The sequence below is a fragment of the Podarcis bocagei genome, assembly GCF_964188305.1.
Source record: "Podarcis bocagei genome assembly, chromosome: 16".
Classification (NCBI taxonomy): domain Eukaryota; kingdom Metazoa; phylum Chordata; class Lepidosauria; order Squamata; family Lacertidae; genus Podarcis; species Podarcis bocagei.
In genome coordinates this window covers 12,040,819-12,067,485 of record NC_138142.1, presented here as the reverse complement: position 1 = coordinate 12,067,485, position 26,667 = coordinate 12,040,819, and the positions used below count along the sequence as shown (strand labels likewise).

The window sequence follows — 26,667 nt, the reverse complement described above, 5'->3', positions numbered from 1 at the left end:
ATACAGGAAGATTGCTTACTCAGTGAGACAAGACCCCTCCGATTCTGGACAAACATAAACAACAGAGCATGTGCTTCTCCAGTGCCTATATTACAGAGACATTTGTATTAGCCTCAGCTCCTCACTACAGTGGTACTTTGGTTTATGAACTTAATCCATTCCGGAAATCCGTTCTTAAACCAAAACATTCTTAAACCAAGGCGTGCTTTCCCATAGCAGCACAGGACTCAATTTACAAATGGAACACACTCAACAGAAAGTGGAACATGTTCTGCTTCCAAGGCAAAGTTCACAAACCAAAACACCTGCTTCCGGGTTTGCAGCGTTCTTAATCCAAGACTAACCTGATCTCGTTTTTTGACAGAATTACAAGCCTGGTAGATGAAGGGAACGCAGGATGTAGCCTACCTTGATTTCAGCAAGGCATTTGACAAGGTGCCCCATGATATTCTTGTAAAGAAGCTGGTAAAATGCGGTCTTGACTATGCTACCACTCAGTGGATTTGTAACTGGCTGACTGACCGAACCCAAAGGGTGCTCATCAATGGTTCCTCTTCATCCTAGAGAAGAGTGACTAGTGGGGTGCCACAGGGTTCTGTCTTGGGCCCGGTCTTATTCAACATCTTTATCAACGACTTGGATGATGGACTCAAGGGCATCCTGATCAAATTTGCAGATGACACCAAACTGGGAGGGGTGGCTAACACCCCAGAGGGCAGGATCACACTTCAAAATGACCTTGACAGATTAGAGAACTGGGCCAAAACAAACAAGATGAATTTTAACAGGGAGAAATGTAAAGTATTGCACTTGGGCAAAAAAAATGAGAGGCACAAATACAAGATGGGTGACACCTGGCTTGAGAGCAGTACATGTGAAAAGGATCTAGGAGTCTTGGTTGACCACAAACTTGACATGAGCCAACAGTGTGACGTGGCAGCTAAAAAAGCCAATGCAATTCTGGGCTGCATCAATAGGAGTATAGCATCTAGATCAAGGGAACTAATAGTGCCACTGTATTCTGCTCTGGTCAGACCTCACCTGGAGTACTGTGTCCAGTTCTGGGCACCACAGTACAAGAAGGACACTGACAAACTGGAACGTGTCCAGAGGAGGGCAACCAAAATGGTCAAAGGCCTGGAAACGATGCCTTATGAGGAACGGCTAAGGGAGCTGGGCATGTTTAGCCTGGAGAAGAGGAGGTTAAGGGGTGATATGATAGCCATGTTCAAATATATAAAAGGATGTCACATAGAGGAGGGAGAAAGGTTGTTTTCTGCTGCTCCAGAGAAGCGGACACGGAGCAATGGATCCAAACTACAAGAAAGAAGATTCCACCTAAACATTAGGAAGAACTTCCTGACAGTAAGAGCTGTTCGACAGTGGAATTTGCTGCCAAGGAGTGTGGTGGAGTCTCCTACTTTGGAGGTCTTTAAGCAGAGGCTTGACAACCATATGTCAGGAGTGCTCTGATGGTGTTTCCTGCTTGGCAGGGGGTTGGACTCGATGGCCCTTGTGGTCTCTTCCAACTCTATGATTCTATGATTCTATGATTCTATGATTCAAGTTGTTCATAAACTAAGCTGTTCTTAAACCAAGGTACCACTGTACTCCATAAATACCCAGGACACACAGAACAATTCTATACCTCCCTGCTGCTTTCAGATACCAACCCTGCTACAACGTACAATGTTGCCAGGTTCTGTGTAGCAGCATTCAAAATTCGTCGGATGATGACTTGCGCCACAAACTAGATTTAATGAACACCCATATCAGAGTGCTTTGTAAATTGACAGCCATTGCCTTTTATATACTAACCTTTTATGCTCTTCCACGTCCGTTTAATGCTCCTAACCCTTCTTTTAGATTCTTTTAGCTTCTTTTAGATTCTTATAGTCTTTTATATATACCTTCTGTTTTAATCAATTTAGCTTTCCAAAACGTTTTACAGATTTTAGAGGATTGTTCCGCACCCTACTTATGCTGGTCTATGAACGTAATAAATGATTTGATTTGGTGTTGATTCTAATATTCCCAGACACACTTGCAATTTCCGTATGCAGTTCAGCACAAAGAAATGACAGCATCTTCTCAGGAAAACTGCCCACTTGGTTTCATGCAGGAGTTACTGAGGTGCCTTCACCACATAGTTGGTGAGCTGCACTAGCCCTTGGCTCCCAGCACCACCACAGCAGCTGCTGGCAGACCCGGATTTGAGCCCCAAAGACACAGCAATCCATAAGGATATAAGAAGAATTCTGTTGGATCAGGCCAAAGGCCCATCTAGTCCAGGATTCTGTTGCAACAGCGGCCAACCAAATGCCTGAATGCAACAGCACTCTCTCCACTTGCAATTCCCAGCACAACTCATATTCAGAGCCCCCTAATGACATCCTTAGATGCAATATGTTATCAACTGATACATAACTGTACAGCCTCTTATAACTGAATGCAAACAAGCACTTGTTACTGTTGGGAATTCTGCCAGGGAGATATAGTCCATCATGGCCCCAAGCCGGCTGCCGGACGTCCATCGATCTCCCGTAGTCACGCAGATCCAACAATTAGCGACACGAAGCCTCAGAAATAGACTGCCACATTCCAGGCTCGTGCACACTCTTTATCAGCAGAAACACAGCCAGAAAGTCGCACCGCAGAAGAGCATATTTACAGACTTTATTTAGCGTTGAACAGAACAAAGAAAAACATGACTGTTCTGAGTCAGTGTCTCCGACCGACTGCGAAATCGAAAGGAACAGCAAACATAAACATCCTGTGAATAGGACATGCGCAGACTCTGTGATTCACAAAGCCTGCTCCCTTTTAAGGTGGAACGGAAATATCCTAACAGTTACGTGCTTGTGTTTTAGGCCAGTGTTCCCCAACCTTGGGCCTCCAGCTGTTTTTGGACTACAACTCCCATCATCCTTGACCACTGGTCTTGCTAGCGAGGGATGATGGGAGTTGTAGTCCAAAAACAGCTGGAGGCCCAAGGTTGGGGAACACTGTTTTAGGCTAATGCGCTTTTTAAAAAAATAAAATAAAAGGATAAAGCATATCTTTCTTCCAAGTAAAGGAAATTTTCAGATTATAGGTACAAATATTTAGGTAGCTATGATAGGGTTGCCGGATTTCAAAAAGTGAAAATCCAGACATAAAAGTTGTTGAACTTTTTTGGACAAAGTTGAGTTTTAACAACCACCCCGCCCCCCAGCTATTTTTAAGGAAAATCATCCAAAAAATGGACATTTTAGCAATTTCCACCCAGACACTGCTTCTGACTGCAGCATTCCTGCAGTATTCTAAGCTGACTGTCGTATTCTAAGCTATTACAATTCAGAAGTTTTGGTAATCCCCATATTCCAGGAAATACTAACAGAGTTGAAAGAAAATTCCTATGAAGTTTACCTCAATATTTTGCAACTGTGTAGCTATACGCTCCTTCTCTTTGATGGACCTGTGCTGAGTCTCCGTTAACTGATGAGAGAGTGTTACGTTCTCCAACTTGAGATGTTCCAACATGCCCACCTGGGTCATTTGACCAGCCTGTGAAAGGGGAAAGAAAAAAAGCCACACAAAATGTTGGTTAACAGCAGTTCAAAGGGGAAGGGAACTGAACCAGTCGGGTTAGGATTCATGTCCTCTGTTCCAAAGAAATATACAAATATTTCCTTTTATTGGACATGCTTCAGAGGGCCTGCTCTCAGAGCCATCTCACGATATTTGAGAGACGGGAACAATTGACAGGGCTTTCTTTGTGGTGGTTCCATGGACTTGGAATAACATCATGATCAAGGCTCCCTCTCTGAGTGTCTTCTGCCAGAAACTGAAGATATTCCTTTCCTGTGGGCCTTTCAACGCATGATTTTAGCTGCCAAATGTTTGAATGACATCAGGACCAATGCCGGATACCACCGCTCCCAATTGACTGAATCTGGACAACTATCTCTCACCTTCTTAAGAAGCTGGGATATGCATGAATATTTTCCCTGCCAGCACAGCTTCTCTGCTCCTCTCTTCACCTAAAGCCATGATTAAACCATGAAGCCTATAGTTCCTCATTTTGTCCAATCTTTGAAATGCGTTACCAGCTTTGGAAGAAGCCACAATATTAAACCATGGTTTGTTGATGATTTTAATGCCCAACTTGTTCCAAAGCTGGTAACCATAGTTTCCAGGGTCACACAAAACAGGGAACTATGGTTAATCCGATATTTCCCTGTCTAATCATGGCTCCTGACAAAGGGAGAAGGGGCTCTCATTTTAATTAAATTATCTTTGGGGTGTCCAACTAGGGTTGCACCACATCTTAGGTTTCTAGATGGCAAGGCACCAATTGTCTAATTCCATAGTGGCCTAATTTGGCCCCAAGTGTCAAATACACATGGAATCACAGAATCACAGAGTTGGAAGGGACATGAAGTGTCAACTGGCCCAACCCCCTAGATTGCAGGAATCTCAGCTAAAGCATCCATGACAGATGGCCACCCAACCTCTGCTTAAAAACTTCCAAGGAAGGAGAGTCCAAAACCTCCCAAGGGAGACCATTCCACTGTTGAATAGCTCTTACTATCAGAAGGTTTTGCCGTATGTTTGGTCGGAATCTCCTTTCTTCTAACTTGCAGAAGAAAGGAATATTTATGTATGTCTATACCAAGGGTTGCCAATTTGGTGCTCCTCCAGATGTTTTGGGTCTACAACTCACACCATGCTGGTTGAAGCTGATGGGAGCTGGAGGACAACACATTAGTTTCTCCTGATATATATAGTTATACATGCAAATAACGAAGCAATGGTTTATTGAAATATGTTGTGTGTTGTGGTGGAAGACCACCAGGGCAAATCACCTTTCAGCTGCTAAAGCTCAATAGGTGCGTCCTGGCCAAGCCTCTCAGCCTAACTTACTGGGGAATAGGTATAGCTCAGTAGAAGAGAAGCTGCTTTGCATGCAGAAGGTGCTAGGGTTCAACCCCTGGCATCTCCAGGTAGGACTGGACAAGAACCCTGCCTGAAATTTTAGAGAGCCACTGCCAGTCAGTGTGCAAACTACTAAGACAGCTTGACGATTGGTGCGACTCAGTATAAGACAGCTTCCTCCATCTCAATTACAAGATATTATGCGCGCACCGAGAAGTGCCACAGCAGCTAACAAGGGAGAGTCCCCCTTACCTGTATGTTTGCCATCTCACTCTGCAGCCTGACCCTTGCCTCCTGGGCCACAACCAGCTGCTGCTGGTACCAGTGCCGCACTTTCTGCAGCGACGCAATCTCTGTTTGAGACGACTTCAGCTTATTGGTCAACGTGGTGCGGTCCAGTTGCACCTGCTGGAGCTGACTTTGCAATGAGGAAAGCTGCTGTCGGAGATCATGAACTAAGAAGCCAAGCGAAATCATTCGAAAGGTTATGAAGGTTGATCAGCAGCAACGATCAAGCAAGAAGCATCTAATTTTATAGACATTTCCATCCCACCTTTAAAAACAATTACTGTAGTTCTTAAAAGGTAAAGGTAAAGGACCCCTGACAGTTAAGTCCAGTCGCGAACGACTCTGGGGTTGCGGCGCTTTTTTTAATTACTGTTTTTCGATTACCTGTTATATGCTTTGTTGCAGTTGTCAACTGCAATAGAAGCCTCTCTCTGACTATAGGAGAGCTGCAGAAGCTGCAGAAAAGGGCAACACAAATTTATGATCGCTAAAGTTTTATTTTTTAAAGCTCCTCATCGGTCTTACTTTTGCTTTAATGATGATGGTGTTATAGATTTATTTGCATCTATCTATTTGCTTGGTACCTGCTCTTGCAAACCTAGCAGTTCGAAAGCACGTCAAAGTGCAAGTAGATAAATAGGTACCGCTCCGGCGGGAAGGTAAATGGCGTTTCCGTGTGCTCCTCTGGTTCGCCAGAAGCGGCTTAGTCATGCTGGCCACATGACCCGGAAGCTGTACGCCGGCTCCCTCGGCCAATAAAGCGAGATGAGCGCCGCAACCCCAGAGTCGGCCATGACTGGACCTAACAGTCAGGGGTCCCTTTACCTTATCTATCTATCTATCTATCTATCTATCTATCTATCTATCATCTATCTATCTATCTATCTATCTATCTTTAACCCATTCGTAGATTTTAGCTGTGTTTTCTCTACCATTTTATTACTACACTGCTGGGAGGCCTTTCGGATCAAGCCATTTAATAAATATTTTAAATAAATTTACAAAGCGCCGCTTGATAAATAAAGATTGTTAGGAATAAAGAGAGCAGCACCTACTCACCTGCGCTATCCCTGCTGAGGACACTTTTCTGCATGTCTTCCACCTTCCCCATCAGTCTTTGGTACTGCTCTTCTGCCACCTGCAGGTCGTTGTTGGAGGCAGCCAGGCTGGCATTCTTGGCCTCCAAGGCAGTCTGAAGTTCCGCCATGGCTCTTTCCAGGTCCCAACAAGACTGCTTCAGCGTGGCCACCTCCGAGTTCAGCGAGTCTTGCTTCTGCTGGCTGCTCTGACTGTGCTCCACCTGGGACTGAAGCTTCATGTTCAACGCAGCAAGCTGGGTTTGCAGTTCCGTCTTTTCTTTGAGAGCCTGAACAAAAAACAATGATTAAAAAATAATAATTTTAAAATGATGGTTTCACAAGGCACCGGAAAATCAAATGAGGTTCATAGGATTCTTCAGTACCTCCTTAAAATCCAGCTTTTGCATAATCTTCTACAAGTGTCACCCCCAACTGAAAAAGAAAACTCCACCCCACCCTAACTCCTCTACAATCTCTTTTCTCCTCAGTGTAAAACTACAGCTTGCAACCCCACAAACTTTTTATTTTATTTATAGCCTGCCTTTCTCCCAGTACGGAACCCAAGGTGGCTCACAAGATGCCACAGAATTGCACACCAATCCGTTATAAATATTGAAGAACAATTAAATAAGCTATCATATAAAAAAACCAACACCAAATCAAAACAACTTAGAACCATTTATGCCACCCACCCTTAGAAGTAAAAGGTAAAGGGACCCCTGACCATTAGGCCCAGTTGCGGCCGACTCTGGGGTTGAGGTGCTCATCTTGCTTTATTGGCTGAGGGAGCCAGCGTACAACTTCCGGGTCATGTGGCCAGCATGACTAAGCCACTTCTGGTGAACCAGAACAGCGCACGGAAACGCTGTTTACCTTCCCGCCACAGCGGTACCTATTTATCTACTTGCACTTTGACGTGCTTTCGAACTGCTAGGTGGGCAGGAGCTGGGACCGAGCGACGGGAGCTCACCCCATCGCGGGGATTCGAACCGCTGACCTTCTGATCGGCAAGTCCTAGGCTCTGTGTTTTAACCCACAGCGCCACCCGCGTCCCTTCACCCTTAGAAGACCCTGCCGCAAAAGCCAGTTAGTGGCCAAAGGCTTGTGGGAACAAAACAGTATTTGCCTCCTGGCAAAAGGAAAACAAAGAGGAGGCCAGACGAGCCTCCGGTGGAAGGGAGTGCCACAATCTGGGAGCAGCGATGGAAAAGGCCAACTCTCATGTCCTCCCAAATGTGCCTATGAGGCTGGCGGAACTGAGAAAAAGGCCTCTCTTGAAGATCTCAAAAGTCGACAGGCTCACAGAGGGAGATGCTGTCCTTCAGACAGCCCGGAATCAAGCTGTATAGGCCTTTGTAGGGAATAACCAGCATTCTGAATTGTGCCCAGACACAGACATGCATCCAGCGGAGAGGTTGCAATAAGGTACAGTGGTGCCTCGCAAGACGAAAAGAATCCGTTCTGTGATTCTCTTCGTCTAGCGGTTTTTTCGTCTTGCGAAGCAAGCCCATTGACGGATTAGAGGATTAGCGCTATTAGCGGCTTTTAGCGGCTTATCAGCTTATCGGATCAGCTGATAAGCAGCTTAGCGGCTTAGAAAAAGGGGGGGAAAGGAAAAAACCCCCGCAGGAACTCGCAAGACATTTTCATCTTGCGAAGCAAGCCCATAGGAGATTCATTTTGCGAAGCACCTCCAAAACGCAAAACTCTTTCGTCTAGCGAGTTTTCCGTCTTGCGAGGCATTCGTCTTGCGGGGCACCACTGTACTGCAGTAAGGTTCTGCAATAATCTGCCTGCAGCATCTTGGACCACTGAAGTTCCTGAACACTTTCCAAAGGCAGACACACATACGGTGTTTTAGAGTATACCAAATAACAACCACAACAGCAACAACAACAACCATAACAATAATAATTAATTTATATGCCACCCATCTGACTGGGTTGCCCCAGCCACTTTGGGCGGCTTCCAACAAATTAAAACATTAAGCACAGTAAAACATCAAGCATTAAAAACTTCCCTATACAGGGCTGCCTTGTGACTAAGGCATGTGTCCCTGTTCACAGATCCGACATCTCCAGGAACGGGTGCATATTGTGCATGGGTTTTAAATATGCAAGCACACTTCCAGCTGCTGCCGAAACCTGGGCATCTACACTCAGGGTTGAATCTCGGAGTACATCCAAGCTGCGAACCTGAGTTGTCAGAGGAATGTCAACCCACCCAATACAGGTTGAATCCCAATTCTCTGATCTGCCTTTCCACCAACTAGGGAGCACCTCTTTCTCGCTTAAACTTCAATTTGTTCACCCTCAGCCAGCCCGTTACTGACACCAGACACTGATTTAAGCCCTGAAATAGCATTCTCACATTTAGATGAAAAAGAGACAGATTGGTTTCATCAGCATATTGGTGGCACCGAACCCCAAAACTCTGGACATCCTCTCCCAGCAGTTTCATATGAAGGGTGCCCATTCCTGCTTTAAGTAGGCTCAGTAACATCCTGTACAGAAGGGGTGACGTCATTTGTACCTCATTGGCTTCCAATGACAGCGCTTCAAGCTGCCCTTCGAGACGCATCTTCTCTTTGAGGACCTGCAACATTTCGTCATGCGTGCCTGCGATAGAACTCTCCATCGATATACTGGGGAGAGACAAAAGCGTGCGCACACTTTATCAATGTACACGTTGTGCCAGTGGCATACATGGTTATTTCGCAGCTCATGATATCGTCCCTGTTATTTTCTTATTTGGAGCATCTGTACCTGGCTGCTCTTTCAACAACAACAAAAAGGCTCCCAGAGTGGCTTACATACAATGAATTAAAACAAGCCAGTCCCTGCCCACTGGTTTACAATCGAAAAGATTTGACACAAAAGGAAAAGGAGGACGGGAGAGGGGAGAAAAAGCAAAAGCAAAAGCAGGGACCAATTCTTAAATTAAGTGATAGCCCCTTACTGAAATACCACCAGGATGGAAAGAGTACAAAGGCAGGAGCAACATGATGGAGCTGAATGGATGGGCTTTGTTTCCCAATAGATTCTCCATAGAGAATCTCCATGAGATACTAAGGCAATCTGATTGTATTCCAACCCTCCTTGCTGACATGCCGCTCCTGCTGCCGCCACCACACCCCATGAGTGCAGCTGCCATTTGAAAACATCAAAGTGACACTGCATCATGAGCCTGAAGCAGGATGATGGCACAGGATGATGACAACGATGCAATGTGGGCCATTGCTAAATGCCCTTGGGAACTCTTTACAGCCAGCCTACACTTGCTCAGAAAAATTAGTTCCTTTTGAGCATGATGGAGAGTAGATTTTCTGAGCCCTGCAAATGGACATTAAAAAAAAACTATGGGGTGTTTAATATTTTTATTTCATTCAGATAACTTTTGAGCCAAAAAGGATACCTAAAAACTGGCCATCCATTTATAAGAAAGATGGAAGGGAAAGAACAGCAAGCACAATCGACACTGCAATATTGACCACTTGCTAATTCTATACTTGACCTGAAAGAGATGGGCACTGAGAAACTCATTATAGTATCATGGGTGAGTAAGCTTCTGAGAACCAACAAGTAATCCCATTCTTAAAAGGGCTAAAGTGGATAAGTGCATCTAGGGCAGGAACCCTTGCGTCTCGTTAAGTGCTAAAAGCTGGAAAGATATGTGCATGGATTAAATACTTAATGGGTTGTGTGAGAAGGATGCTGTAAGGTTCATAAACAGGGGGACACACTGAAGGTCCTCTTCTATGACAAAATGCTGAATGCGATTCAGTCAACCACCTGACACAGAAAGAGGTCAACCCACAGGGGCAGTCTGGGTGCATATTGTTCACTTATTACTTAAGGCATTTATAGCCAGCCCTCTAGGCAAAAAGGCACTCAGAGTAGCTACATACTGAGTCACATCATTGGTCATTCTGGATCAGTATTATCTACACTGATTGGCAGCAGCTCTCCCAGGTTTCAGAAAAGGAGGCTCTCCCAGTCCTACCTGGAGATGCTGGGGATTGAACTGGCAACCTTCCGCATGGCAAAGCGGTCATTCTGCCACTAAGCTATTGCCCTTCCCCAATGCACTGCAACTACACTTACTCCATGCATATCCCACCTTTGTTTCATGATGGATCTCATGGCAGCCTACACTAGGGATCTGTAGCTTTGGGAAGAACTGCAAGCTCAGTAGCAGAGTGTAACACCTTGCACGATGAAGGTCGCAGGTTCAACTCCTGGTGTTCCCAGGTAGGGCAGGGAAAAGCTCCTGCCTGAAACCCTGGAGAGATGATGCTGGTCAAAGCAGACAATGCAGGATGAACGAGGGCCAATGGTCTGACTTGGTATAAGGCTGCTTCCTACCTTGCCAGGGAGTCTCCCACCCAAGCTGCTGCCTACTAGCCATGATGGCTCAACGCTGGCTCCAGGAATCAAAGGCAGCATATGTCTCTGAATACCAGTCTCTGGGGAATGGTAGCTGTGATCATGCCCAGCTTGTGGACTCCCCGGGAGGCACCTTGCTGGCTGCTGTGGGGACTAGAGGGGCCTTTTGGTCGGACCTATCCGGACACTTCTTGAGAGCTGCTGTGAGTCAAGGTAGGCCAGGGATGGGGAGATCAGAGGCCGTCCAGATGTTGCTGGACACCAACTTCCATCAGCCCCAACCAGAATGGCCAGTGGTCAAGTGTGATGGAAGCTGTAGTCCAACAACATTTGGAGGGCAACAAGCTCCCCATCCCTGGAGTGGACAGCACTGAGCTTGATGGACTTGCCAACCAAGTCAGCACAGAGCGCCTTCATATAACAGTCCACGCTAATGCTCTTCACAAGCTGACTGCACACTGCAGAAGACGCCGCAGCACCTTTCACAGCAGAGACAAGCAGTATTCCTTCGCAGACAAGACAGAAAACTATTCCCTGGAGGTTCAAAAGTTTGAAAGCCATTGCAATGCACTTACCTGCTGGAAATGCTGTCCCTCCTGCTTCTCACTTCGCCATTGACTTCCTGATCGTCGGGATGGTGCTCTGTCGCAGCAGCAGCCTGCAACACTTCCCTGATGGAAGGAAACTGTCCAACTGCATCCAAAGGGACCTCCTGGCCATTTACAGTCAGCGAAGTGCCCTGCCTGCTTTCAGAATTGAGCAAAGCGCCATAGGGACCCCTTCCCGATAAACTACTGTACGTAGAACTGTCGCTCTCGTTGCCGTCCAGCCTCAATCCTACTTCACTTCCGTCAATATCAGAGATGCTATCTCCGGCCAGGGAGGAATTCTCCAGCCGGTCATCTGGATCAGGGGTTAGCCTGATCTCAGACACAACAGATGTCAGGCTGCTTCGATTCTGCTTCAGGGAGCCACTTGGTGAATCAAGTGGAACATGCCCTTCTGCATCTTCAGTTCTATAGTCTGCCAGAGACCGGATTCTACTTGACCTGTTAGATTTAGAACTTTTCCTTTCTTTTGATTGTGTCGGAAGCCCCAGGCTTCCCAGTTTTGGTCCCCGCGGGACGCTGGTTCGCAAGAATGAGTATTCTTTTGTCATAGACACAGTGCTGGCCCTTGGCAAAGTCTCTGGATGTAACATCAGCTCAGGATCGAGGGTACTGGAGGGACGGCTTTTAGCTGTAGACTGCTTGGACAAGAAAAAGAAGATGACAAGCAGTAGTATAAATGGAATGCAACTTCTGATCACCAAAGTCTTTTATTTTAAACCAATCAACTGCCCGCCATGTAAACAAATGGAAATCATCATAGAACGGCAACCAAGGTTTCCTTTTGAGGTTCCTGAATGCAAAAGTCAGTCTCCTCCTTTCAGTGCGAGAACTTTAAATGTAATACTTCAAGTTTATATTTAAATTTAATATTTAAAGTTCCAGCTTATTCTTCCTTCACCACCAGATTTAGGGATGGCAAACACCCCCGCCACATCAGCATGGTTAACACATCAAAATGGCTCTACCTGAACAAACAAGTGTCAGGCCAATCGGTTTTGTGAAAGATCCATGGGTAGACATCAGTCTGGTTTGCACATCACACGAAGTCAAACCATAGCTAAGAACGTGGGCTCTGAGAGGGTGAATCTCAGCTACTCTGCTCCTCCTCAGTCATTCTGCTATGTGCTGCACTGAGCTGAGCTGAGCCATGGCATGACATGGTGTGTTGTTTGAACAACATGCTACACCAAACAATGGCTTGGTTGAGTGCAGCAGGTGGACACACAAGGAGACCACCCATTCGAGTTAAGCCATGGAACCAGGTCATTGATGAGACAAATACTGTTGTTTTCAGTTATCTGTGATTGTATGTAATGGAAATAGGGAGCCTGTGGCCCTTGAGATGTTGCTGGACTGCAACTCCCATCAGCCCCAGCCAGCATGGCAAATGATCAACGACGGCAGGGCTTGAGAGTCCAGCAACAGGTTCTCTATTGGCACACCAGAGTGAAAGTCAAAAAAGCATCAGCCTCAATGGCAAATTGTCTGCTAGCTTTTAATATAGATGGGAGGGGAAAGTAACCTTCTAGGGCATGCACACTGTATATGCTCAGAGAATAAAGAGGGTGAATGCATGCTCACTACTTAGCACACTACTGGCATGTCCATGTGATATGGTAGTGTCATCTGCCACCCAACACAGAGTTATGGCTGGGGCTAGCCACAGCACTTCCAAACTCAGGGTACTGCAGTTAATTATAACTAGAATTAGTGAAAACAAGCCAGGATCAAACCATAGTATACTCGTACCTTGGAAGCCAAACAGAATCTGTTCGACTTCCAAAACGTTCGACAACCAAGGTACAGCTTCCGATTGGCTGCAGGAGCTTCCTGCACGCAACTGGAAGCCACGGAAGCTGCGTCGGACGTTCAGCTTCCAAAGAACATTCGCAAACCGGAACACTCACTTCCGGGTTTGTGGCGTTCGGGAGCCAAAATGTTTGACTTGCAAGGCGTTCAGCTTCCAAGGTATCGGATCCTGGCTTAATGACCAAGAAAGGCTTTAAACAAACAACAGTTCCTCAGATTTAGATGTCACAAGGAACTGTGGTTTGTGTAAAACCATAGGCAAGAGCTTCTGAAGAAGATAGGGGAGTGATGGGTGCATAAGCCCAATGTTCACCACAGCTTGTTCATATAGCAAGAGAACATGACATGGCTATCTGTTACTTCTGAATGGGGCCCGTTGTCTGTGAAAGCTGCTACGGCTCTTGGCCTTAAAAAGGGCTGAATGGAGATATGTGGATCACACTGCTGCAATGACCCCCTCCACAAATGGAGTCCATCCCACAGCATCACCTCAAATGATGCTTTGCAGCACCAAGGAGCAGTTTACACGATTTCCCAAGTCATTAGAATTCATAAACACTAGAGAAACCACTTGCTAGGCTCTTACTCTCTCCTGGTGCCTTTTTACACGATACTGTTTGAGCTGTTCTTCAAGGCGCCTTCTTGCCTGAAGTCTGATTTGTTCTTCCTTCTCTAAAGGGAGAGAAGAATCGGCTGAACCTACAGGATGAAAGACAGGTTTTATGTAATTAGATGTGTGTGTGTCTATTACTAGGCTGGGTAGAAATGTATGTTTCTTAGCAAAAATTAGGGAAGAAGTAAAAACAGCAAGAGAGACAGAAAAGTGACAGTTCTTTCATTTCAATTACTAGACTGAAAGGTTACATGCTTTTTGGGGGGAAATGAAGTTAATTTAGTGAGCATCCAATGAGGCTTCAATCTACCAAGGCTTAACAGTACCCATTCTGTACCCTGCCCAGAATGGGACCCAGTACCTCAAAGACACCAACAAACAAAGACATTTTGGGATGCACCATGAGATTGTTAACAATTGGTCATGGAGAAGATGCAGCTCAAGGGAACAAGGACATCAATTCCAGCTCTTGGGTTTGACTAGTCAGCAAGACCCACCTCAATGTATAATTTGGTTACATCTGAAGATTCCGCTTGCTTTAAATTGGACACAAAGCAAAGCAAATTGGACGCAAAGCAAATTCAGAATCCTCCATTTTTACATCCCCACAAGGGTCAGGTCAGTAGAGTCTCCTCTTACAAAGGAGGAACTGAGGCACTGTGACAACCTCAGGTCACTGTGAGCTGAGCAGAGGCTTGGATCCAGATTCCCAGGCTTCTCCTCCAACTGGCTATCCACTGAAATGCATCATCTCCCGATATAAGTTGTTCATAAAAAGCTGGCTTCAGTCCCACTTATATGTGAATTGCGTGGAAGGACTGAGCTGGGCGATGCCAAACTTGTTTCCGTAACTCAAGGGCTAACCAACATGGTGGCCTCCAGAAGTTGCTGGATTCCAATTCCCATCAGCCCCAGCCATTGTGGCCAACAGTCAGGATGATGGGTGTTGGGAATCCTGCAACATCTGGGGGAGGGCATTATGTTGACTACCCCTATCTCAAGACTTACTACAATATTCATACAGATAAGCAAAGCATGCGTTTTTAGCCAGGTGAGCGTGCAGCTGAAAAAAGTGCCCCAAACCCCAACGCCTTGTGTAAGCACTGATATTAAGAGTGCACAGTTTAGGATCCACAGCTCTTCAAGCAACTTGTTCACAGCTCCCTCCAGATTAAGAATACTGCCTGTTGCGGAACCCTAATTGCCATGTTTTTATTGGGTTGAGGGAAGGGGTGGGTAGCCACAGGACAAGTTGACTGAACTGTGGTCTCGCGGTTAGATTTGAAAACGGATTATTACAGTCACTCTCAGTGGTGACATCCCACTTGTAGAAAGCTCTCCACAAGGAAGGTTTGTCTGACCTTAGCAAAAGTTTCACCCCCAAGTATTTTAATTATGTGCTTTTCTTCCCTGCCAATTGATTTTTTTAAAAATGCTGCTTGTTTCATATTTGTTTCATTACATTAACTTTTAATATTATGGACCATTTTAAAAGGTGAGATATAAATGCCCACAAATAAGTAACTAGCTAAACCTCAAGTGTTTTGGGCTTTTATCTAAACAGGTGATGTTGTGCAGGGTTACAGGCTTGTAAGTAAGTGCAACAAACAGTTATCAGCGTGCAAAAACATATATACGTACTAATATATGTAGTCTATGTTCTCATGCTGGCCAAGGAGAAGATTCCAGTAGAAAAAAATATAGCTTTCTACCAAGTAGGCAATTCATCTCTCCTCTGCCAGCACTTTTATTCACCTGCATGGATTTCCTGGTCACCCATGGCAAGCTGTTAAAATACAAGCCTGGCTTTATACAATATCATTATTCTGAATTTGCACTTGTCTAACTGGAATGCAAAAAAAAAAAAAGGAAAGCAATAAGGGTCCTTTGTTTTTAACAGTGTTTTAATGGCAACATTTATTCAGCCCAACAATGTTAAGTAAAGTAAGTGTGTTAAACACAGAGTCACAAGCACCAATTGCCACAGAGCAAAATTACAGTATCAGATCAAGCTTTTTTGAAGTGATATTTGGAGACAGAGTCTGCAGAGGCCAGGAGAGTAATGGAAAGTGGGGGAGGGAGCTTTTTTTTTCTTGGAGCAAGAGAAAAAAACAGGGGGCTCCGCCATAAACAGATGCTTACACAATTTGGTTTCTTGCATGGGAAGGCTTAGTTTGAGGGACTGCAACGCTTCCTTCCTAAGCACTATGCCCTCAGCACTAGCTCCCTGAGACGACTTTAGGTTGTCATGGAAACCGGGCACACCTGGAGCTGGTACTTCCCCACGTGGGCTGCCGTTGGGGTCAGAAGAGACAGGGTAGCGAGGTGCTGGTCCATTCGCACATGGCACCTCGCTGCTGTTTGGAACCAGGCATTCCCCTTCAGCTGGCGCTTTGCTGTCATTTACACTAGTCACTGAAAAAGAGCAGAATATTGGGTTGCACTAGGTTCACATCCCTTACAAACTTAGGGGTGGAAGGATGGGTCTCCAGTCTGTTTCCCCTTCCTATAAAGAGAGGATATCCTAGGTCTTTAAAGCATCCCTGCTATAAGAAACACCTTGGCAAAGGCCCACCTGGTTTGACTAGCCTTTGGCTGTTCAGAAGAAAGGCACTGGGAACACAGGAAGCTGCATTATACGAAATCTGGGCATTATCTACCCTGACTGGCTGCAGCTCTCTGGGTCCTCAAGCAGAGCTCTGTCAAATTGCCTGCTCCTGACCCTTCAACCAGACCTGCTAGGACAAGGATGGGGGAATTCAGGCACAGGGGCCTAACACAGATGGCCATCTGGTCCTATCCAGCAGGGCTCACCTTATTTGATTCGATTGGGTTATTTAATTTCTACACCACTTAATATATTAAAAATATGTCTCAGCGATGTACAAAAAACTAAAGCAACAACGGACAACTTAAACAAAATATTACAAAAATACACAGCTACAAAAAATGTACATTAAAAATTAAATATATATTCAGTTTCCTTCTGACACACCACTACCCTCAGCCTCTGGATTCTCACCCAGGGTCTAAACCAACTCTCAGCTCACCAACCACAGCAGTGGTTCTCAAACTTTTTTCTCTGTGCCACCCTTTCAGAATGAAAATTTGCTCGCACTGCACCAAATTTATCACTTGATGCTCTTGCTCTTGTTTTGAATATAAAAAACGGATACTATAGTATACTATACTACACTGAAACATTTGAATGTTTTTTTGATGGTCCTTTAATCTTCCTGTCACCCTTGTCATCCTCTCCTGTCACACCAGCGTGGCACGCCATGCCCTTTGGGAACCACTGCACTAAAATCTCAAAACGAGGAGAGATCCTGGAAAGAGTGGACATCACCTGTGTTCTCTTGACAGGCCCAAAGTGGGATGGGACTTCCTCAGGTTGTCCACTGCCGGCCTTATGTCCTTAGCCTGACTGCACTACCTTCAGAAACACATTCCTAGCAGCAACACAAATCTGATCTGCAGAAACAGCTTACCATGAAGGCCATCTCTTTCTGCTGGCCGCTCCAATTTGGCCTCCATCTCCACAGGCTGCTCAGAGCTGTAGGGGGCCCCGTTGCTGGCTTGCTTCTCCAGCAGGATCACCGAAGAGTCCATGGCAGCTGCTATTAAGATGCGGGGGAAATATTTCCCCAGCTGAACAAAACTCGCTTTTCAAGAGAACTGCCAAGTCCTGGTTCTATCCATCAGAAGAACTGCCAGCAAGGAGGCTGCGCAAGAGGACACAATACCAAGCTTCTCATCTGTAGTTTTACAGCAGGCAGCTCAACTCAGTCCAAGTCCGGTCAGCAGGCAGCTCAGGATTTCCACGAGATCATTACTGTAGCCTGAAGGGGGTGAAAGCAATTACTAAGTTGTGTCACTCTCTAAAGCAGGCTTCCTCAGTCTCGACCCTCCAGATGTTTTTGGCCTACAACTCCCATGATCCCTAGCTAGCAAGACCAGTGATCAGGGACGATGGGAATTGTAGTCTCAAAATATCTGGAGGGCCGAGGTTGAGGAAGCCTGTTCTAGAGACAAAAGGGCACTTTATTTTTTGTAAAAAACACACACACACAAAAACCCAACCCATTCTGTTACAGGGGAACAATCGCATGCAGTATTTAAACCAATAGCTAACTGATTCTCTTTATTTGGACTCTCTATATAGGGAAAATGGCACCATCCATACACAAGAGGGAAATAATAGCTGGCTTGACAGAACCCAAAGGTTTCTGGAAGTAGGAAGAATTTGGGGGGGGGGGGACAATGGGGAAGAGGGAACCCCAAAACAGTCTAGTGAGGGAATGCACATACTCAGCAGCCCCATAACATGTTGGGGAGGGGTTGGTGTTTGTGTTGGGAGGGAGAACAGAAAATGGAGAAAGGGAAGGAGAATGGAATGGAGTACAGTGGTACCTCGGTTTACGAACTTAATCTGTTCTGGAAGTCCGTTCTTAAACCGAAACTGTTATTTAACCGAGGCGCGTTTTCCCTAATGAGGCCTCCCGCTGCCGGTGCCCTTCCACCATTTGGCTTCCGTTCTTAGACTGAGGTAAAGTTCGCAAACTGGGACACTACTTCCAGTTTTGTGGAGTTCGTAAACCGAATAGTACATAAACAGGGCTTTCTTAAACCGAGGTAACACTTTATCTTGGGAAAGATTATGGCTGGCTAGCTGCAACTCCACACATTCTGTTCTAGATCGCACTTGTGTCCATCAAAAACCTAGATACACACATTCTTCTTGCGCTCTAGCATGTCCCAGACACAGAACCCTTGACAGATCTACATGCAGATGAAGGGGCAGGAAATGCCTTACATGGGATTCACTGCCACAAGATATGTAGGTGGCCACCAAGATGCCTACAGGAAGCCCACTAGCAGAAACAAAGCTCAGCAGCACCTCTCCCCAGTGGTGATCCCATTAACTGGAATTCAGAGGCAAGAAGCAGAGCTTAGCCTCCATGAATTTGTCTACTCTTTTAAAGCCATCCAAGCGGGTGGCCATCAGCTTGTTGGTGTGAATTCACTCCTATGGAGAAAGAGTAAAAAAAAGCACTGAACTTAAAGGGGAAATCTGCCCTCTCTTCTGAATTCTGCATGGCAGGTCCATCATAGACAGGGATCCTATGGCTGACTATTTGTTTATCTGTTTATTTCATATATCTCTCTCTATCTACTTATACATACACATACAAATTTTCCAATTCCAAAATCTCAAAGTGCTTCACCATCCAAACAAAAATCATTAAAATAAGCAAACAACCCAGATAATCATAGAACATAGTTGCAGCAACTGCAGCAGCCAGAATCAACAATAACAAAACACCCTCCTTGAACTTGACTCGGTGGCTAATTGGCAGTACAGGGGTTGTGCAGCAGATGCCCCACTGAGCAACCTAGCTGCAGCTTCTGAGCCAATCTGAAGGGTAGCTCTTCACAGAGCACATCACAGGAATCCAGTTGTGAGGTTACCCTCAAGGTTCCTAAGTGTGAGTCACAACAGCTTAGACTATCCCAGCCCAAGAATGGTATTAATGACTGGGTGATCATTATCATAGACCTCTGGCTTCTTTAGATGTTGTCGCACAACCTCCTCTTTAAGGGTGGCTGGAGTAATAATGCATCCACCACTCGCTTGACCCACCTGCCTAACCTGAATGATGGGGAAGAACTGGGAGGACACATGATACAGCAAATAGCTACAAGTGTTGTGTCCACAATCTTAGGCACCATCAACTGAAACTGGTACCACAGAACTCAATCAGGGGATCTCAAACGGTGGTCCATGGCAAGCTTCATTCAGACAGTTCTGGGTCTGTGAAGAACAGTGGGAGCAGCAATTGCGGAAGGTAAGCACAGTGCATTAAATATCAGATTTTAAATTGTATTCTTATTGCTCTTTTTCTTCTATTATGATTTATGGTTTATTATGGTATTGTATTTTATATTGTACTATACAGAATTCGAAATGCAATATAAAAGAATACAATACAGAAAATGAAAGAAGCCATAAAAATACAATTTAAAAATGTACAGCTTCTGGCACAGCACATTACAATTGCTGAAGCAGGCAGAAGAAACATTTTAAGGGTCTGCCAAGACAATTAGCAACCTTCAAGAGGTCCACGGTGGAAAAGGTTTGGGAAACACTGGTCTAGCTTGACTGGTAGTGTCTCTCCAGGGTGAAATCGTGCCTATTATATGCCACCTGACCTTTTAAAGTAGAGATGGCAGGGATCAAACTTGGGATGTTCTGCATGCTAAACAGGTAGGCACTACCACTGAGCTACAGTTGCCCAGGAGGAAACAGAACCAGCTCTGATTTTTGCAGGTGTTAATAACCGCTCAGCTTGCGTAGTAGCACAACACTCCCAATACTTAAACAAATAAGCTTCTGATAAAAGGGCACTCCCTAGAAAGCAAGGTTTGCTTAGCCCGCGTGTAGTATTCAGAGCATACCAGCATTACACTATGTAAAGAAACAGCTAGAGAAATAAGCAAAATCATTCTAAGTGACCAGGTGGCTTGATATGACCCACTTCCTCAAAAACTCAGCTTCCCTGCTCTCCGTTCCTTAGATGCAATAAGGAAATAATAATTACTTGCCTTACAAGGTTATTGTGAGGTTTACATGGTAACATATATGAAGCACCTAAAACTAAACGCATATCAAGAATGAACAAACAGGGTACAAAAGCAGCCAACGTAAGGTGCCTCCAGTAGCTCTTTAAAGCATAACCAGAGTGTCAAATGTGCAGCTATTATAAGGTAAAGGTAAAGGTACCCCTGACCATTAGGTCCAGTCGTGACCGACTCTGGGGTTGTGGCGCTCATCTCGCTCTATGGGCCTGAGGGAGCCGGCATTTGTCCGCAGACAGCTTCCGGATCATGTGGCCAGCATGACCACATGGTGAACCAGAGCAGTGCACGGAAACGCCGTTTACCTTCCCGCCGGAGTGGTACCTATTTATCTACTTGCACTTGGACGTGCTTTCGAACTGCTAGGTTGGCAGGAGCAGGGACCGAGCAACGGGAGCTCACCCCGTCGCAGGGATTTGAACCGCCAACCTTCTAATCGGCAAGCCCTAGGCTCTGTGGTTTAACCCACAGCACCACCCGCGTCCCTATTATAGGACTGCACTAAACAACCAGATTGGAAACGGCAGCACAGAGCTGTATCTGGAGTGTAGATGGTGAAATGAAGATGCAAGAAACAAAGCACCAGACAGATGCAAGTCCCAAGTAACCCACCCACACAAAAATTATGAGGTTACTGTGCATGAAACATATCTGTACACTGACGGCACTAGCTGGATTGGAGCAATGATGAGGCTGCCCCTTGCAATAGGCATAAACTATTTTCATTTGCAATTTGTACCACCAGTTGCCTTTTATTTTCACCATTCCCACTGACAGCTAGACTATTTTATCTTTCCGTGCCCAGACAGTTTCACTTACAGGACTAAGCACTTGTTTATTGAAGTCTTGTACATCTGGCAGAGCAACCAACACTCATATCATATTGCAGACGAATGAATTAGGACAAGAGTGGGCTGTGAGGAGGGTTCACTGCCGTGCAAGGATGGTCAGATTGAAAAGAGACATGACAGCAGAAGTTGCATTGGAGAGGAAAGAAGAACCACGGAAATCAAATGCAACCTTTAGACCAGCAGAGTTTAAGCATCCTACTTTAAAGGGAGCCTTTCCTCATCAACTAGTCCTCTAAGGAACCTCTGGGATACCAAAGAACCTGTGGCCCTCCCGCTGTTGTTGGACTACAATTCCCAGCATCCCTGAACACTGGCCATGCTGGCTGAGGCCAATGAGAACAACAGTTGGCAGACCACATGTTCTCCAACTCTGTTTTAGAGAGATCAAATTGAATGAGAAGATAGATAATGCACCGAAAATAGCAATCCCTGTTGAAAATAATAGAACACTATTATGTTGCTTTGTTGTTTAGATATGGTTTGTGTGATCAAAAGCCTTGCATACTCATACTTTTCACCAAGAATTAAAAGATCACTGCCATTTACAAATATTTTAAGTCTTTGGGACTAAAGCAGTTACTGTTGCCTACTAAGATATACACACATACAATTGAGGTGAGGGTACTAAACAAAACAGAAAAACACAGGCTTTGTATCATTAAACCAGTAAAGTAGGTTTTCAGGAATTTAGGGTAATTTTCAAAGAGTAACTTGCATCAAAATGTTTTCTGGTGCTCTAGGGTGATCTAAATTTAGCATTTTACTCAGCTGCTGACTCCCAATAATTCACTCAGACCTAAGGGTATGGTCTGAACCTCAACAAGTTTGGATCTGTTGGGAAAAGATAATTTTTCCTGGATTGCCCAATAACCCTGATGAACATTGCCTCAGGGTTCATGAATGAAGATACTTGAGGTAGAAATGCAATGAAAAACCAACAACATACATTCAGCTCCGATACACTCAAACTTCCAAACACCGAGTTCCTTTCCATCCTAAAAGTTATTAATTCGTTCCAGCCAGGCGCAGAACTCGGCCAAAATCTTCTCATGGAGCAGCCTTGGGCCAGTCGCTCTGTTTCAACCTCTCAGGGTTGCAGTGCATATAAAAAAAGGGAGGGGCCATGCACAGTGCCCTGAACTCCTATTCAGAAGGCAGGAAAAATCACATATAAGGGCATAAATACATCTCCATTGCTCAAGTCTCCATCCTCTTCCTTTCAGCCGGCTGGATGCCTCTCTCTCACACACAGAACACACACTACATTAGATTGTTTTTGTGCAGAGATCTAAGAAGAACTTCAACACACATTATTATTATTATTAATTTCATTTCAGGATACATAGTTCTTAGGCTGCAATCCTATGCCTACCTTCCTGAGGGTTAAGTCTCACTGAATTAAGTAGGGCTTATTTCTGATGCATAGGCTTGGGAATCAATATCTTAGATCTTTAAACATATTTATGCCACTGAGCATTCGAATGCTTCCTTAAAATGCACATCATCCACTATTGCATCCTCTCCTTAATATGTAATGCACATAGACACGCACACACACAAAAATAGGATTGGTCTGCCCTGGAATTCTAAACACAGACCATTCCAAATATTTCCCAAAATACATTATATGCACTAATATGTTCCCTCTCTCACACACATACACACAGAGAAAGACACAGAGGCTCCCCTCCCTCTCCAGCTCAGCTGATCTCCTCCACCCTCCTCCTCAAAACAAACATCTGCCAGCCACCTCCAGCCACCACTGCCCTCCCCCCTGGCAGCACCCACCAGCCCCGAGACACCCAGCTGCTGTGGAGGGGCGGGGGTCAAGCCAATCCCCCCTCCCCCACCCACCCCGAGCCAGGCCCCATTCCCTCCCCACTGACCTGCCCGAGCTGGACTCCCATGTTTTCTCTCCCTCCCTCCTGCCCGAGACGTGGCGCTGCTATAGCATCTCCAGCCCAGCCAAAGCGGCGCGACGTTTTTTCCCGTCCCCCCGGAAACAACCGCCCGGGTTGTTGGGCCGAGAACCGTCGGCCCGGGGCTAAGTGTGTGATTATCTCCCCTTCCGCCGGCAAAAAAAGCACCTCCCGGATCCCGCCCCCGTCACACTGCGCCAAAGCTCGGAGGAAAAGACGGGGGTGGGGGTGGGAAGGAGGGGAAGGTTAGGAGTCAAAACAAGGGTGGGGCCGTCCCGAGGGCGGAACCAGGAAAGGGAATCGGTGTTTCCCCGCTACCGCTACGCACACGGCGGCGGACGGTTTATGTGGTCGGACCTGCCGGGAGGGAAGTTGCTCTGGGTGGTTTTGTGACGTTTGACTTTCTGCTACCCCGCCTGGTGCCAAATAACTGGTCAAAAACTTTTGTTTTGTTTTGTTTTTTGGCACGGGTGGGGGAATCGCGGAATAGGAGCGATTCAGTGTTTAGGGAGCCAGATGCATAAGAGGACAGGGCTTTTAGCAGTGGCGTACAAAAGGGAATTTCAGAAGGTGCGGTTGGAAGGGCAGCAATTCGCTTTTCTGTGCAGCTGCTTAAATGTGCTGGAGCGCCTGGATTCCCCTCTTCAGTGGTCATGCATTGCTTTGTGTTGCTCTTTTTAATTATCTTTTATTGATTTTTCTAAATAATAACTACCCCCCTCCCCATCCAGCACTTCCCACTCCATACCCGCAAACACAGGGTCCTTATTGTCCCAAAGTTGTCAGGTGCAAGGGAGGTTGGTGGGTGCAACTGTGAATGATAATCCGTTGTGTGTGCAATAAAAAATGATGTCCTGTCAAAGTTATCCTTTTATCCTTTTCCAGCTAATGCTTTTGTCTTTAGTTTTTCAGAGACTTCCAGTGTCTGCATTTTCTGTTTCCACTGTGATAGCTGCAAATGTTCCAGTTTTGAGTACTGGTTCATTGAGGGTGCTGAGAATTGAAGCTCTGTGAGGGGTAAACTACAGTTCCCATTATTCTTTGTGGAGTGAGGAGTATGCCGATGTGCAATGGGATTAAGAAATTTCTGCATATGTGTTTGCTTCAGATCAATGCTTAACTGCGAAGGACACCCCCAAAGAAAAAGGAGTGAAGCATGTAGCTCACTGAAAGCACACCTGCTTTGTATTGTTACAGAAGTTGGGTGCCTCCCCTCTCTCTGCCGAGCAGTGGCAAGAGTCTGTGGGTTTGTGGCACTCATCCAGGCTCTGTGGTCCTTGGAGAATTGAGACACAGCGGAGACATTTTATTCGCTTATTTACACCTTCAGTCTGCATGGAGGGAGTCCAGATCTTACAGCATGGTCATTTCAAGAGGGGCTTGTACACCCCAGAATTGCAGCCCCAGAGTCCAAGGCATCTCTCCCAGCCAGCCTTCAGCTAACCTGCCTAAAGATGGATCCCAGACCTTCTTACTCCTAGCAACCCCTGCTCAAAACTTTATTTTCCTGACACCTCACACCCAGTTACCCTGGCAACCTTCCAAACCCAGTCCCTGTTCACTCCTCAGGGCAGAGGAGAATTGCTAATGTCTCTCAATGGCCCTGTATTGTTCCTTAATGGCCCTAGCTTAGCCAGGTTGTTTTGCCCAGCAATTCCTCTGCAGTTTATATTTCTCCCTTCACACCTCATATAATCAAAATCCTATCATTTATTAATTTCTAGAGTTTAGGGGGTCCCCCCAGGCTATCACAGTATGTAGAAGATCCCAATTGGAGTGGGGGGTGTTGCTGGTTTTGTTCTTGTTTAATTATGTACAGTGGTACCTCGGGTTACAGATGCTTCAGGTTACAGATGCTTCAGGTTACAGACACTTCAGGTTACAGGCCCCATTAGCTAAAGTGGTACCTCAGATTAAGAACAGTTTTAGGTTAAGAACATCTCCAGAATGAATATATGTTCTTAAACCGAGGTATCATTGTATTTTGTGTTCTCATTTTGTATTTTTATGTTTCTGAAATCCTGGAGAGCTGCTTCCAGTCAGTTTACGTAACACTGAGGTAGATGAACCAGTAATCTGACTTGAGTATAAGGCAGCTTCCTCTTTTCCTATGACTCACGATTTAAAAGCAGTTTTGATTTTATATTTCCTGCTGTAGGAATGGAAATATTTGAAGTGTGGTGTCCAGGAGCAGGGGGAGGCTACAAACCCCACCCCTGTTTTCCAGAGGACCTTTCTTCAAGTTAGAAGACTGCTTCAAGCCAGAGATGCATTTCAGAGGCAAAAACAAAACTAACCCCAAATGGAAGCCTAAAACAACTCACAAGTTTGGGCATAACAAAAGCAAATACAATCATTTTGCTTCAATTCAAAGTTTACAACTTCTGTAGACTTACTAGATTTACATGTTCCTACTTTCCTTTATGTTGGCTGGGCAACATGGAACAGAAAAAGAAAAAGAAAGGAAAGGTGAACCCCAAAGTGCTGAACATTGGTTTTCTTTGAAAAACACTCTACCAAATGTGTTGTGGTGCCTGACCCATTTTGAGTAGCTGCTGTCCATCAAAGACAATACAGTGGTACCTCAGGTACAGACGCTCCAGGTTACAGACTCCGCTAACCCAGAAATAGTACCTTGGGTTAAGAACTTTGCTTCATGGTGAGAGCAGAAATTGCGGGCGGCGGTGTGACAGCAGCAGCGGAAGGCCCCATTAACTAAAGTGGTACCTCAGGTTAAGAACAAACCTCTGGAACAAATTAAGTTCTTAACCCGAGGTACCACTGTATTGTCAACAAATGCCAGCTCCCTCTGCCTGAAAGCAAAGATGAGCACTGCACCCCATAGTCGAATTCGACTGGACTTAACCGTCCAAGGTCCTTTATATTTACCTTTTACCATCAGAAGCAATATTGTCTTATTTTCAGAATCTTGTTTTGATATGAGCATGTTTATTATTTCTTATAAGGAAAAACCTGCTCTTTTCCCCTTATGGGGTACCCAAGAGCCCATACAGAATCCTCTTTTTAGGTTCTCTATCGGTAGGAGAAAATAACAGAGGCCAACCAGAGAACATTGAGAAGCAAGGCAGCTAGTAAGCCTGATCTTTATTAAAGCTGCTACCTCAGGGTGCTCCCCTCACACACAGGGGGGCGGGGAGGAGACCTCTTAGCACAGGTGCACAAGCCCTTATATAGACATTTGAAATTGCCCGCCCTGGAGAACAAGACCACCCCCAGAAGCATCATAAATACATCACAGAATACATCACAGAAGGCGTGTAGCCCAGACCACCCCCTTAATACATCAGAGAAGGAGCAGAAATCTGGGTGTGTTGTTTCTTCCTGTCTGGCAGGTTAGCTGATTGGATTAAACATGGCATCCTGGCCACTCTTTTGTTATGATAACTACCGTATTTTTCGCTCTGTAGGGCGCACCTGACCATAGGGTGAACCTAGTTTTCAGAGGGGGAAATCAAGGAAAAAAATATGATTCTCCCCCCCCCAGCTCTGGGAGCAGCCAAGTTACAGGGAACCAGGCAGAGCTCTTCTCAGTGGT

General features: G+C 45.5%; 1 protein-coding gene across 7 annotated transcripts in view; it reads right to left on the bottom strand.

The window, feature by feature from the left end:
• GOLGA3 (golgin A3) overlaps positions 1-23,442 on the bottom strand; it is a 51,224-nt gene extending 27,782 nt beyond the window's left edge. For 2 of the 7 annotated variants that reach the window (XM_081174648.1, XM_081174647.1), the window contains exons 1-9: positions 23,079-23,442; positions 17,194-17,544; positions 15,845-16,117; positions 13,676-13,788; positions 11,245-11,918; positions 8,817-8,928; positions 6,265-6,571; positions 5,170-5,372; positions 3,409-3,546 (exon numbers count right to left, since the gene is read on the bottom strand). In XM_081174648.1, coding sequence (XP_081030774.1) covers positions 3,409-3,546; positions 5,170-5,372; positions 6,265-6,571; positions 8,817-8,928; positions 11,245-11,918; positions 13,676-13,788; positions 15,845-16,117; positions 17,194-17,314 — 1,941 coding nt within the window. In that variant the 5' untranslated portion in view covers positions 17,315-17,544; positions 23,079-23,442. The remainder of the gene's footprint in view (positions 1-3,408; positions 3,547-5,169; positions 5,373-6,264; positions 6,572-8,816; positions 8,929-11,244; positions 11,919-13,675; positions 13,789-15,844; positions 16,118-17,193; positions 17,545-23,078) is intronic. The other 5 variants (XM_081174649.1, XM_081174650.1, XM_081174651.1 and 2 more) reach the window with 5 other exon arrangements.
• Positions 23,443-26,667: the final 3,225 nt, after the last annotated feature.